The sequence below is a fragment of the Atractosteus spatula genome, chromosome 6 (genome assembly GCF_055471065.1).
Source record: "Atractosteus spatula isolate fAtrSpa1 chromosome 6, fAtrSpa1.hap1, whole genome shotgun sequence".
Lineage (NCBI taxonomy): Eukaryota > Metazoa > Chordata > Actinopteri > Semionotiformes > Lepisosteidae > Atractosteus > Atractosteus spatula.
The window spans coordinates 42,642,085-42,655,644 of NC_142711.1; the positions used below are offsets into that span (position 1 = coordinate 42,642,085).

The 13,560-nt window shown below is 37.5% G+C and overlaps 1 protein-coding gene across 1 annotated transcript in view; it reads right to left on the bottom strand.

The window, feature by feature from the left end:
- Positions 1–1,291: 1,291 nt before the first annotated feature.
- The window catches only part of nfx1 (nuclear transcription factor, X-box binding 1), a 30,916-nt gene continuing 18,647 nt past the window's right edge, over positions 1,292–13,560 (bottom strand). The window contains exons 20-24 of the mRNA XM_088919162.1: positions 12,447–12,545; positions 10,834–10,900; positions 9,995–10,140; positions 6,437–6,541; positions 1,292–2,815 (exon numbers count right to left, since the gene is read on the bottom strand). Coding sequence (XP_088775288.1) covers positions 2,740–2,815; positions 6,437–6,541; positions 9,995–10,140; positions 10,834–10,900; positions 12,447–12,545 — 493 coding nt within the window. The 3' untranslated portion in view covers positions 1,292–2,739. The remainder of the gene's footprint in view (positions 2,816–6,436; positions 6,542–9,994; positions 10,141–10,833; positions 10,901–12,446; positions 12,546–13,560) is intronic.

Sequence of the window (13,560 nt, forward strand, 5' to 3'; positions counted from 1 at the left end):
CACATCTAGTCACTAAGGTAACTTAAATACAGGCCCTGGTCTGTTCTAGAATGAAATATGAGCCTTAATAGGTTGCAGTGATCCTTGAACTTCTGAGTAAGATAAAAAAAAAAGCATGAAGTCAGTATCCTGTCTTCTTACAAGAAATGGGTGGATGAGATCCTAAGATTAATTAGGTATTAAAATTAGCTATTAAATTAACTATTATCTACTAAACAGGCTAGATGTGCCACTTTTCATTAGTAACATTTCTTATATTCTTAATATACACACAAGCACCAATAAAGAAGTTGCAGTAACAGTTAGGATTTGTCTTAAGCGAATGAGAGAATTACTGAATGTTGACGAATGCTCATAACTGATTTATTGTAGTGGATTAAAATACGATGCCTTACAAACTCAGATAAGTTATCTTTTAAGAAGATATTTTAACATCAGTAAAATACTTGAAATGTATGTATATATTTTTCAAGAGTTGATAATCTGTAAATTTAAAACAATATTTTGGTGTAGTCATCATTCTACTTTCAAAGGCCCTGTCTTTGTTTGAATTTAATAATCTAGTTACAACCACAGCCATTAAAAACAATTCTCAGCATACTGAATCACCAGCCGTAAATATACTGTCTAGCTCTCTGGTTCAATTGATTGAAATAACAAATGATTTAGCACTCTCCTCAGTGACAGAGTTCATTACAAGACTAAAATAAAATATTAATTTTGGACAATTTTAAATTTACTGTTGGTTGCATTTCTAAAAGCAGAAATTTAAATTGAATAAAACAAATTTTACTCATACAGTATATACTGTGCTGTATACAGTATACATTCTAAATTTGCTATTATTCATGTTATTAACTTCTATTATTAATGCATTATATATTCAAAATATTTAATAAATTAAACCAATTATTTGCTTACTGCAAACCATTTTTAAAAATCCTTTTTAAATATGGATGAAATAATTTACATACAGTATTTTACTATATGCAATATATGAAGTTATAACATTATATACTGTATAATAACATTACAAAAATAACTCTAATGCATACATTTAGTGTTCCTTAATGGGAGATATTTCAGACAAGCTCCTGGAAGTCATTTTGATCAAAAACGTGGATCTCGCATGTGGAAAGGGTACAATTTTGCAACACCTACATCCATGGGAAAGCCAGTTACAGTAGGCAATGGTGTTTCACACACAAATTTTATCTTCAGATATGGATTAATTTAGCACTGTAACTAGTCGACAAAATAAGACCGATTTAATAACACACCTTCAGGCTTGTTGGCTGCTGGATATGAGAAAATTTTATTTCTTAAGCAAGAAAGCTTTCATACAAACTGATGCAAACGTGCAAATCGATAAACAGAAGGCCACACACATTGAACTGGCAAGTCTGAAAGCACCACACCCTTTTATTAAAAACAACCACAGATTGTCTGTTGATCAGCAGATTTGCAAAGGCTCTCCAAGTTATCAGCAAATACAAAAAATATTCAGGCTTTTACCATTCATGTGACAATAGCATAATAGGTGTTTACCAACTCAAAAACCGAACTGCCCTTATACCTCGTCATAGCTTTTACTTGTTACAACTCTTAAAAGACATGTCAAGTTCATTTTAAGTAGGAAATATGACTAATGAATGCTCCTTTAGGTTGACTTCAGAAGCTGGGAGGTCTCAATCTGCCAGTTTTAGGAATTATGTTATAATTATGAATTATTATTATGACAAAGACATATTTAATATTCTGAAGCTGGGGCACTTTCATAAGTGGTATGAAATTAAAGGAGGCCTGATAAAAAGGTAAAAGATGATTATTGCTCAGCCAACAAACTTAGTGCAGCTAGAAAACAGTGAAAAGAGGCTGCCAAACAGAAGAAACGCAGACTGTTAAAATATCTGTATTTCTAAAACATCATTTGTCAAATTCAAATTATGTTGTACAGTATATGAAACACTGCTTGAAAGTCACAATTTCCTGTTGAGTATGAAGAAGGCACCATGGCATGGGGACTGAGAGACATCTGTAATTTGACAACTACTTATGCTGAATAAACATCACTGGTTTCTTCAGAGCACAATTCACAGATTCTAAAACCAAAATCACCCAAATTAAACCCAAGAAGGCATGTGGCAAGAATTAAATGCAAAGTTTAAAGCACACAAACTAGGAATGACCAAAGATAAATTGACTACAGGAACAAAACTAATTACATTGTCGACTCGGCAAAAATTGTGACTGAGCACAGAAGAGGCTTTAGTGGAGTCGTGCTTTCCTTAAATATCAAATGCAACACACAAATGATTGCCAAGTCAACAATCTAAAGTAATGCACTGGTAGTTCCATTTCCAATACTGTCCTATTAATCTTTTCATACACGCAACAATTTTGGAGTCACTATGTACCAAATGATATAGACTTAACTGTTAAATAGGGCATAATGTTTTCACTCCCATACAGAGATGACAACAATAAGAAGTGGTCAAGAATACACATGAATTGGAAGACCATTAGAGGGTCAAGCTATAAACCGTAATATTTGACTGCACAGAGCCAGTGTGCCTTCCCTGCTGCAAACAACTGCAGTAAAGAAGGAAGTCTTGCATTTTGATCATCTGGCCAAAAAAAAAACACAAAATGAAGGGTAGGAACCTGTCAGTTCGGTATTTGTTTGGCAGAGCATGTCTATGTATGTACGCATTCCTTTTTTTATGCTAATCACTTCTTTTAATCCTGAACATCGAAGTAGTCAATCACGGGCTTCTCCTGCATGGGCTTGTGCCAACTGCTGCCGTTGCCAGTCCTGAAAAAAAATCAGAGAACATACCTCATTAAACTAGAAATGTTTCTTTTCCCAATAAAAGGAATTTAAAAAATCAAAAGCCATAATGTGCAAAGAACATTATGGAAAAAAAGAACATAGCTACTGTACAGTGGTACGAAAAAGTAAATACACCCCATGAAAAGGTTTGTCTTTTTTTACAGTTTGGGACAAAAGGATATTTGATCATCACTTCAACAATATTGATACAGTAGATAAAGGTTATTTTTTTTAAATTAGGTCACATTGAAAAATCACTCATTTGTACTATTTAAATCAACAGAAATGCAATTTCCTTGTGCGGAAAAAGTTAGTACACCCCTACCTTTATCATTGCATCAAATGTCTAAAATTAGAATCAGGTGCACCAAAACAGTTGCAAATGATTAGAACATTGTTAGAGAGTATCTTGGAGGGCGCTGTCTTAAATAAACATCAGAAATCTGTGGTCTGGTTTGGTCTTAGCATTTGAGGTGTGTGGCTACATCTTGCCAAGATCAAAAGAGCTCTCTGTGGCCCTCAGAGGAAAGATTGTTGATGCCTATGAGTCTGGGAAGTCATTTCCAAGCAATTTTTAGTCAATCCCTCCATTGTCCGAAAGATCAACTACAAATGGAGAAAATCTATCCAGGCCAGGTTGTCTTGCCAAATTCAGCCCAAGAGCTGACCAAAAGATGCTGCAGGAAGTCTAACCCTAGAATAACCCCTTTCCAAGACAGGCTCCAGCTCCCCTCGACCCTGAATTCGATGAGGCGGTTAGAAAGTGGATAAATGGATGGTAAATATTCTATATTCAGCTTAAGGTCTACATATAATAAAATAGACCAGGATTGTATTTCCAGACAATATCTTTAGCCTATGGTAGAGCACACCTTTCTTTGGCATTTAAACATTTTATTGACATGCCCCCAAAATGCAAGATTTCTCTTTAAATGTCAAATTTGATCGATTTGATGAAAAACTGGAGTTTTCAGTTCTGTCACGCTCTATACAGGCGTCCCCCAGCTTTATGCGGCTTCAGTCTATGCGAATTTCGCTTTTATGTGATTGAACCCTTTCTTCCAAGTATCCTCTTTGTGTGAAAAAAATCGTTTTTATGCGATCTGTGGCGGTAGAGCGAATTCCAGCGAAACACCCAGAAGCCCGCTAAAACGCACCGCACAAACTATATATAATAGATGCAGACCCCAGTAACGAGAGAAGCCAGTATTTTAAACGTGGTCTTGATAACATCCTGACGCCTTAAAAGGAACTGTGTGCAAAGAAACAGAGACTGGCTCGGCAGGCTAGTATTATGCAGTTCCTCAGGCCACGGACTTCATCTCCTGCTCCAGGAACTTCCTCTACTACGTAATCTTCAACCATCAGCACCCCCATCTCGTTCCCTTGAGCCTTACTGTCTGCCCATTTTGATGAGTGTTGATTTATTTTTGTTAAAATAATGTCCCAAATAATATGTCAAGTTTAGTTTTAGTTCTTAATGTATGTTAGCATGAATTTACGGGATTAGAAATGCAATTGGAACACCGTTCCACGCAACCCCTTTTTCCCGCAGGTTTAAGGGACCGCTTTAAGCGATTTCCCTTTTTGCAAGGTTTTTGCAGAACATAACCCTCGCATAAAACGAGGGATGCCTGATCTGGGATTTTGATCATGCAAAATAATCCATTCACTCATCTTCTAACCGCTTCTTCCAATTCAGGGTGGTGGGGGAGCTGGAGTCTATCCTGGCAAGCAATGGGTGCAAGGAAGAGTACTTCCTGGATGGGACGCCAGTCCATTGCAAATGCAAAATGTTAATTCTCAAAATTCACAGCAACTGCTTGCTCTTAAAAAGACACCTTTAGCCTTAAAGATGTTCCTTATCAGATTAACAGAGAGATCAAATGAGTCTTTCAGAACATATTTTACACACTTTGCTTGAAGATCAAAGGTACAGCATACTGGAATTTCAAAAAAAGACCAAAGGTGCCTGAAGACAAACTGACAGTCATAAGGATGTCTGTGCTCATGAGATTTAATGAGCTGATATCAAGGTTTATGTGCCCAAAGGGTTAACAGATCACAGCTAAATGGAAATTAAATGTTTCAGTCAAACCTCTTAGGTAGCAGACCTGAATATTACATTTAAAGGCCAAAAAGCTGTATAAAGACTAAAGAATGCAGGACCTATGACATTTTTACACTGTTGTATTTACATTAAAATATATATTAGGCCAACAGAGAAAAGATCAATAAAATGAACTAGGCCAGAGTGCATTGTATATTCGTTTTCTTTTATCTTTCTATATATTTAAGAGCTGTAGGTTACCAAATGGTGTAGATAACCTTCAGAGACAAATGTTACAATTCCATGAGGAGGATTAACTCTGAAGAACTAAAAACATTACGATCTGTTAAGATGTACACTATCATTGTACATCACTATCAGAAGACATGACCAGATTATCCAAAACACTTTGTTTTAATATGATCCTATTTAAGCTTTTCCAGTATTACTAGTGATGAACAAAATAATGAAAATTGCTGTGTCTTGCAAAGGGATATAGACCCTTATACAGTTTTTACATTTTGCCTAAAAACTTGTCATGACATTTTGATGGATCACATTGGCATTTACAGATATTATTTCTACCTCAAAGAAAAATGGAAAAGTCACCGAATAGGTGCACAGAATTACCTTAACAAGCCACAGAATTATCTGAGTGTCTGTGTGCATTATTTCAGAATAACACCTATCTCGGTCAGGTTCCTTGGTCAGGTAGAGCATGTCAAGCCACAGATTCAACCATGAAGACAAAAAGGAGCTTTCAAAGCAAGTTTGGGATAATAAAGTCATTGAAAAGCAAAGATCAAGAGAAGGAAACAAAAATATCATCAGTCTCTGAGTATACCCATGAGCACAGTCTACTCAATCTTTAATAGACTGGAAAGTTTGTTAGGACTGAAGGAAAAACTGGTGAAGCAAAGTCCAGGCAAACACTCAGGGAAAAACAGTTTCAGTCTGCTACAGTTAAAAATGGAATGAAAATTCACCATTCAGCAAGACAACAACCCAAAGCACAAGGCCAAATCTAAATGAGACTTATAATAGAAAATAACAGTAATTGTCCTTGAATGGCCCAGTCAATATCTTGATTTGAATATTTCTGAGAATCTGCAGAGACTTGAAAACTTTATACTAATACAATAGACATATTTCAGTTTTAGTCTTTATAGACATTTAGTAACTGATCCTTCCCATAAAAATCCACAGCTTGAACATTCAGGTTTTTAGTAAAATATTATGTTTAAAACAATTTGAATGGACTATTTTGTAATTTCACAAAATAAAGGGATTCACAGGTATGGTCTGAAAAGCACTGCACACTTAGTGAGCACTACTCAACACAGCACTTGCCAAACTCATTTACGTCTCCAATATCAATAGTCACTATAAATTAGAACGTTAGCCATATAACTTTTGGGTGCAAATATGTTTACATTGCACGACTAAAATGAAAATGTATTTCTTCTACCAAAGATTTTGTAAAAAACAAAACCAAAATAGCAATAACTGGCCATTTTCTGTTATTTTAGATACAGACAAATACAATGACTTACTTATTACTCTGCTGTTTAATGTGAGGGATTGGGGGTGGAGGTCTCACTGCAGCTTCTCGCTCTATCAGTACCGTTAGCGTAGTGTTAGGACAGGCAGACTTTCCCCTGGAAAGACACACAATCGCATCAGATGGTTAAATGTCATGTCTAGCTTGAAGAACGACACCTTCAGATAGGAGGTTTTCCGGTACTGAAAAGTAAACGTTTGAGGAAAACTCTCCTACAACTGGCATTTTACAGCTACAAATCAAGCTGAATTATTATTTGAGAACAAAAAATCTAGATTAAATGATATCATTGCAATACAACAGAGATCAAAACGAGGAAAAGAGGGAACTCACAACAGAACTAAAATGAAGCCTACTGAAGGGGTGTATTTAAATAAAACTTGCAAATTAATAACAGTCTATACAAGATTAGTTTGTGGAGCTGAACCATGTAATTTAGCTGTAGTTCTCTGTATAAGTCCTACAAATCAATCCAACCATGCGAGGATTTCAAGGGATTTCAGTCTGTTCCTAGTCCAGATATACGTTTCGATTGTAATGAGGCACACAAGTGGAAAAACATGGTCTGTATGAGGAAACAAATGACTGTCACGAGCACCACAATGTTTCAATACCGGTATATCACTGGGAACAAGGCTGCTATGCTCTCTAAGAGACAGCCAGGTGAAAGTGGACATCCCTGTTGAATGCCCAATCAGTGTTGAATACAAACTGAAAGGATATTACTGTACCTTCCTAGTCTGAACACATGCTACAGAGGTATTCTAGATTACAGACAAAATTACCAAATCAGTCACCAAACCCAAATTGTTCAAGGACAACTGAAACAGTTTCATTCTAAATGATCAAATGACACTTCTGTATCTAAGCAACATAAAAAGCTAACTGGTGAGAGGTTTGCTCTTCAATATAGAAAAGTAGCATTATGTTATCAGAAGCCAATGCGCCCTTTCATAAATCCTGTCTAATCGTAATATACTGTATTAGATTAGTTCAGGTGGGTAGCTGCGTCAGCATGCGTAGGCTGCAAAGGAACAAGTATTAGGTTTATTCCATGCTGAGAAAAACAACAGAGCTCGCTGTATCACCTGCAAGTACACATCCAACACCACACTCATTCAAGGCCCCTCAGGACAATTCCAGATCACCCAGATGGCATCTTGTACCTACAGCAACCTTATTTACTGTATCTCTTGCAGTAAATGCCCAGCCATCTACATTGGAGAAACAGGAAGGAGACTCGGAGACCGCTTCAGAGAACACGTCAGGGCTGTGAAGATTAAAGATCTCTCCAAGCCCATTGTTTCTCATTTCACCTCTGACGGCCATGACCACTCTAATCTCTCCGTCTGTGTTCTCAAAGACGGTTTTCCAAATTCATACTGTACATCAGAAAGACTACCAAAACCCAAATTATTCTGCAGCTAGGATCACACATTCTCCCTTCTCTTAACGACAGACTACTGTTCTTTTAAATTTTCTCCATTCATTGGAAGTTTCATTTCACACCTCTCTACACCCATTCTGACTTCACACCTCTTGATTGGCCTCTCTTTCTGTCCCCTGCTCCCGCCTCTCACTCCTCCTCCCTCCCAGCCTTTGTTCTCCCCCTACATTACTTTTGCCTACTGCCTTGTCTCTCTCACACCTGAAGAAGGCTCCACGGCCGAAACGTTGTGTTCTCTTCTTTTTTTCAGCATGGAATAAACCTAATACTGTATTAGATGACTTATATAAGCTTTTAGTTTATTCAAATTATGATAAAAGCAAAAAAAACAGCCCCGAATGAAGCATTTATTGACCTTCCAAAAGGAATCAGTGTTTACTTTTTGCCTGTGAAATGTTTTCAAAACCACAGTGATCTATATAGAACATTTAAAAAGTCTGACTTATTGCCATGTCGTGTCATTTGCCAAACCCCTTTACCATTGGTGTTGCGGGAAGCCTACCCGGCAAGCAATGAGCGAAAGGCAGGGTACACCCTGGACGGGGTGCCAGTCCATTGCAGGGCAAGTGTAAGCCAATCATACATGGGGACAATTTGGAGGCCACGGTAAAGGCCGAGGGGGGGAAATTTGGCCCGGACACCAGGATAACTCCCAACTCCTATTGAGAAATGTCCGGGGATCTTTAATGACCACTGAGAGTCAGGACATAGGTTTATTGTCTCATCAGAATGACGGCTCCCACTACAGTATAGTGTCCCCGCCACTATACAGGGGCATTAGGACCCACACAGACCGCAGGGTGGGCGCCCCCCACTGGTCCCAACTAACACCACTTCCAGCAGCAACCATAGCTTCCCAGCAGGTACTGGTATGGAGCAGGCTCAACCCTGCTTAGCTTCAGTGGGTAGCCAGTTGAGAGCTGCAGGGTGACATGGCTGCTGGCAGTCTGACTTATTATTGCAACACATTCATGTCAGAAAAATGACAATCTATTTTCTAGCAAGTTCACTACAATTCTTTTGGGATTCTGCCCTATTTCTCTCATAAGACTGGACACATATATGCCTTTTCACTGGTCTCTGAGCCCTAGAGGCTGTATATGGTCCCAACAATTCCCACAAATATTCAGTGGGACTCCTTATCTGGTGATAAGGGCATCCATGGCATAACTCTCTCTTCCCATTTTGCAATTAATCAACTGTTAAGCAAGCAGCATGAAGACTCAACAAGAGTATTATTGTGCTTGAAGGTTGTCATTTCAGGTAAGCCCATGGGAAGGCAGCCAAAATCTTCATCAATCATGAATCACTGCAGACTTCTGAATTAACTAACACCTGTATCTTCTAGTAGGGTCAGTATACAACAATCAACAATTTCTATCCTGCAATAGATATGATGGTCCAATGACTCTTGATGTTGACCGAGAAGAAAATAGTTGCAATCTTTTCTCCCAGTTTTTTGTGCAAGAAAAATAAAAAGGAAAAAGCTAATTGAATAAAAAAACAATTTTCTTTCAAACTAGTTAAGGTATTACAGTTTACAGAGTTACTGGAGGATGCCAAAAAGGATGGCTCATCCTGACAGAGCGCTGGATAAGCGATTACATCAAGGCATTCTTTGGGACAAACTGTGCTTAACCATTTTATTCCTACATACTGTATTGTAGTTCAGATAAAGGATGATACACAGATGTTATGAAAAACACTGCTCTGCTACTATAAATTTGGGTTTCTTTTGAAGATACAGTAGGCATACTCAACAGATAAGATCATTTTATTAGGAATTTGTCTTTTTCGCATACCCCAACTTGCTCTCCATGAGACACACAGACAGAGGGTCAGAGCGCAGGGTCAGCCATTGTACAGCGTCTCTGGAGCAGCTGGGACTAAGGACCTTGCTCAGGAGCCCAACGGAATAGGATTCCTCTGCCGGCCACGGGATTTGTACCGGCAACCTTACTGCTACAGGCGTAGATCCTTAATCACAGAGCCACCTCTCCGCTCAGAGAATGAGAATGGCGAAGGAATATTGGACTCCCTAGAGCAGGGAAAGATCACTATTCTCTTGAAAATGTTAAACGGATTGATGCACTGAAGTCTCACCTCACTGCTGTAATAACCACATTGCGCTTTGGTTCACTGTCATAGCTCACACTCTCAATCCCATAGACTTCCGCCAACTCATGGATGATCTTGCGATGCTCTCTGTTCATTGGAGGGAAGCAATGGCTCCTTTTTGTTTGCTTTCCCTAAAACATATGAATTACATTAATATTAAACATGTAACATTAATATTAAAACCTTACAATTTTCATTTAATTATAGCCTTTGAAGTCAAATAAAGATTGCTGAATGGTCAAGCAATGTGCAAACGTCTTAGAGATCTCAAGTACAAAAAGGAGTTATTAAAATCTGAGAGATTAAATCTTATGAGCAGACAGAAAAATTAATTTGAAAAGAGTATTACAAAACAATCAGGATGACCAGTAAGAAGTGTTAAAATGATTATTACTTGATCAGAAGCATGTCTCTAATTTAAATATCTAAAAAATGAAGATGCCTTTTGACATTTCTGGCTTTATCTGTCACCTGAAGATTTTAAGCCACAATTTAACATTGCTGGTTAAGGAACTACAATTATCCTTTGTAATGAGGAATTCCAACACTTGCATATTTTATATTTCTACTGCAAAGTGGGAGTCACATGAAAAAGTACATTTTCTTTTGACTGAGAAAAGCTAATAGAAAACTGTGACTGATTCCTACACAAGTGTATGTTACTTTTTAAACATTTACCCAGATTTAATACATTCTTGATTTTTTTACTGACAGCACATTTAAGTTGTGGATGGGAACAATAAAAATTCTACTGTAGAAAAGAAAGCTTTATAAATATATTAGACCACTTAGGCAAAGGTATCAAAAGTTTTTTTGTTACTTACTTTACTTGCCAGTTCTACTAAGTTTTTCATTTCCTCCTCCACATCACCTACAAACTTTAAGTCTTTCCTGTATTGACAAAGCCAGAAAATATCACAATATGGAGGAGAATAAACTGTGGAAATCATAAAAAAATGTATATTAGTCTTACGTAAGCATCTGCCAAGATTGACCGTGATTAACAGTTAAACATAATATATAAGGTCAGCAGTCCACAATAATATCATTAATTATAATTAATATATTATTTCATATATTAATTTGTTCAGCACAAAGTTATCAAAATGAATAGATCTGTTTGTAGATTTATCACATACTGTAGATGGTTTAGAAAAGGTCTCAAGCATTACCTTGACCATTCTCTATGATGTTAAAGAAAACTAAACTTGCTGAAGTTAGAACCATCCTACTTAAATTTTGATGCTGCTTCCAGGCCTGTTAATACATGATATTAAAAACTGCTTTATCATAGCTGCTGGTATAACAAGGAGAGCAATGAATTGAAGAACAGAAGTAAGAATATTAGGGTGTTACTGTATTGTTCAACCAAAATCTATAGTTTTGAAATGGGCATCAAGCAAGCAAGTCACACTCTGTATCTGTAAACTGGCAGGAGTCTGGGATTTGAAATTGGGAAATATTGGAAGGAGGAGAAGGGCAATTATGTTTGGATTGAACAGCCTGGAAATCTGAGACGGTTAGATCACGCACAATCCTAGAAATCTGCAGGCCACCATTGATGCAATAATATATAGACCCAGCATACATTAGAGGACATGTTCCGTGAGACCAAAACAATCCAGCAGAACGAGAAAAAGTACTACAAAATTGGAGTGCGGAAATGTTGAAATTCCTTAAAAGCAAAAGACTAGACGACGACTATTTTGAACACTTTTGCAAGTCTAAAGATTATATTAAAAAACAGTGGTTTGGTATACTGCGTACTGATCAAAGCAAAAAGCAGACCAGCCAGGGATTCCAATTCTCAAAGTAAGATGTAGGCAGAAGTCACAGATGAAAACAAGATTTGTAAAAACTGCTAACCCGTCTCTACCATCTGAAGAGCAGGATTTTTCTACAAAGCAAATATCTGGGTATTTTTATTTATTAATATCAATTTATATTTGGCACTAGCCTACATAAGAAACTTAACATCAGGGTTGAACTCATTTAACAGCAAAGCCTTGTGTGTTAAAGAACAGGTTAAGGGTTAAGGTTCTGTGCGCAGACAAGACGGAATAATATCAATATCTGTATTAGCATGGGGAGAGAGATAAAGAAATGGCAGGTAGTCGCAACACCAGGATCACAATTCAAAGCAGCTCTTCACCAGAACCGTTATACATTTCACTGGCGAACAATGCATTTTAACGTCATCTGCTGTCTGACGTTCTGGCTTTTCTGCACTTTTTAGACTCTTTCCTCATTGGCTTCAAGGACAAGTACGACAGCTCATAAATATGAGTAAGAAGGAAATGTTCCTAAACAAAATTACAATTTGTTAACTGGCAAGAAGTGTGGATTTTTTTTCCATTAGCACTGGTATGTTAAAAAATATGGAGTTTATTTTTTATTGTTTTACAAAAATGGTACAGTATTTACAGTCACTTCTCACCTTGCATCATCCTTCAGGCTGTCACTATACTTGGTGGAAGAGTTGCGGATGTTGAAAGGATCTGCACTCTGGTCTATCTGCAGAGCCTCAGCAAAGCGCCTTGCAGGCGGAGGGAGAAAGTCAGGAAGTCACACCACAGTTGAACATAAAACTTTACATTTAAAGCACAGCTTGCCATGTGCTAGGATAGGGTCATTTCTAGCTCTGCCCCATGGTGATAGCAGGGTATTACTGTTCCTGTACTAGGAAGACTTAAAATCTAGAAATCTAGCCCAGACATGTGACCATGACAGAACTGCACAGCCAGGTATCTCCATTAACAACCTATTCAACCAGCTAGAAAGTGTGAAGATCCAGTTGGTCAAAGAGGCAATCAGAGGTTGGTAGTCAGTAATGCAGTAGGAACACAATAGAAATATGTATATAAGGCAGCACGGTCACTGATCAAAACAACAAATCAAGAAACAGACCAGTGTAGGTTGCTGCAGCACCAACACTTCTTTGCATCTGACTGGAATTGAGGGGGGTTTATTGTCTTTCACTTCATATTTGTGCCACGCATTCACGATCTATGCTGATCGCCAATGTGCAGCATTTTAGAATTCCTGTACGTCTTTCTTCCACATTCAATGGAAAATGCCATGATTCAGTTTCCAAGAAAGTGGTCCCAACCATGTTGTAAGTGTCCTTGATTATTGCAATTGTATTCAGAGACATAAAAAATGTAAAAAAAAATGATACTTGGCCAATACTCAATCGTTTCATCTTTAAAGCTGTGTAGTACAGTATATCAATGTACTGTAGCTTGTCACTTGCACAAAACACTACATCCTTTAACTTTAACCAATGCAGGAGAAATGAAAGCCAAACATACATCAAACCATTTGCTTCTTTTTCCACTGCAATCCCTAAATTCAAAAATCAGTGGTTTTGATGTCTCAAAAAGGATAGACATAGCCACTGAGATGAGATGACACACAAACACAAAGATCCTCAACAACACCAATACATGGTCAGGTATTTAACAACATCCAAATCTTGGATAATTTGCCTTGGACAGTGGTATTTCCCTTCTTCCAGTACAGCTGATGAGTAACATTATCTGGATCTGAAC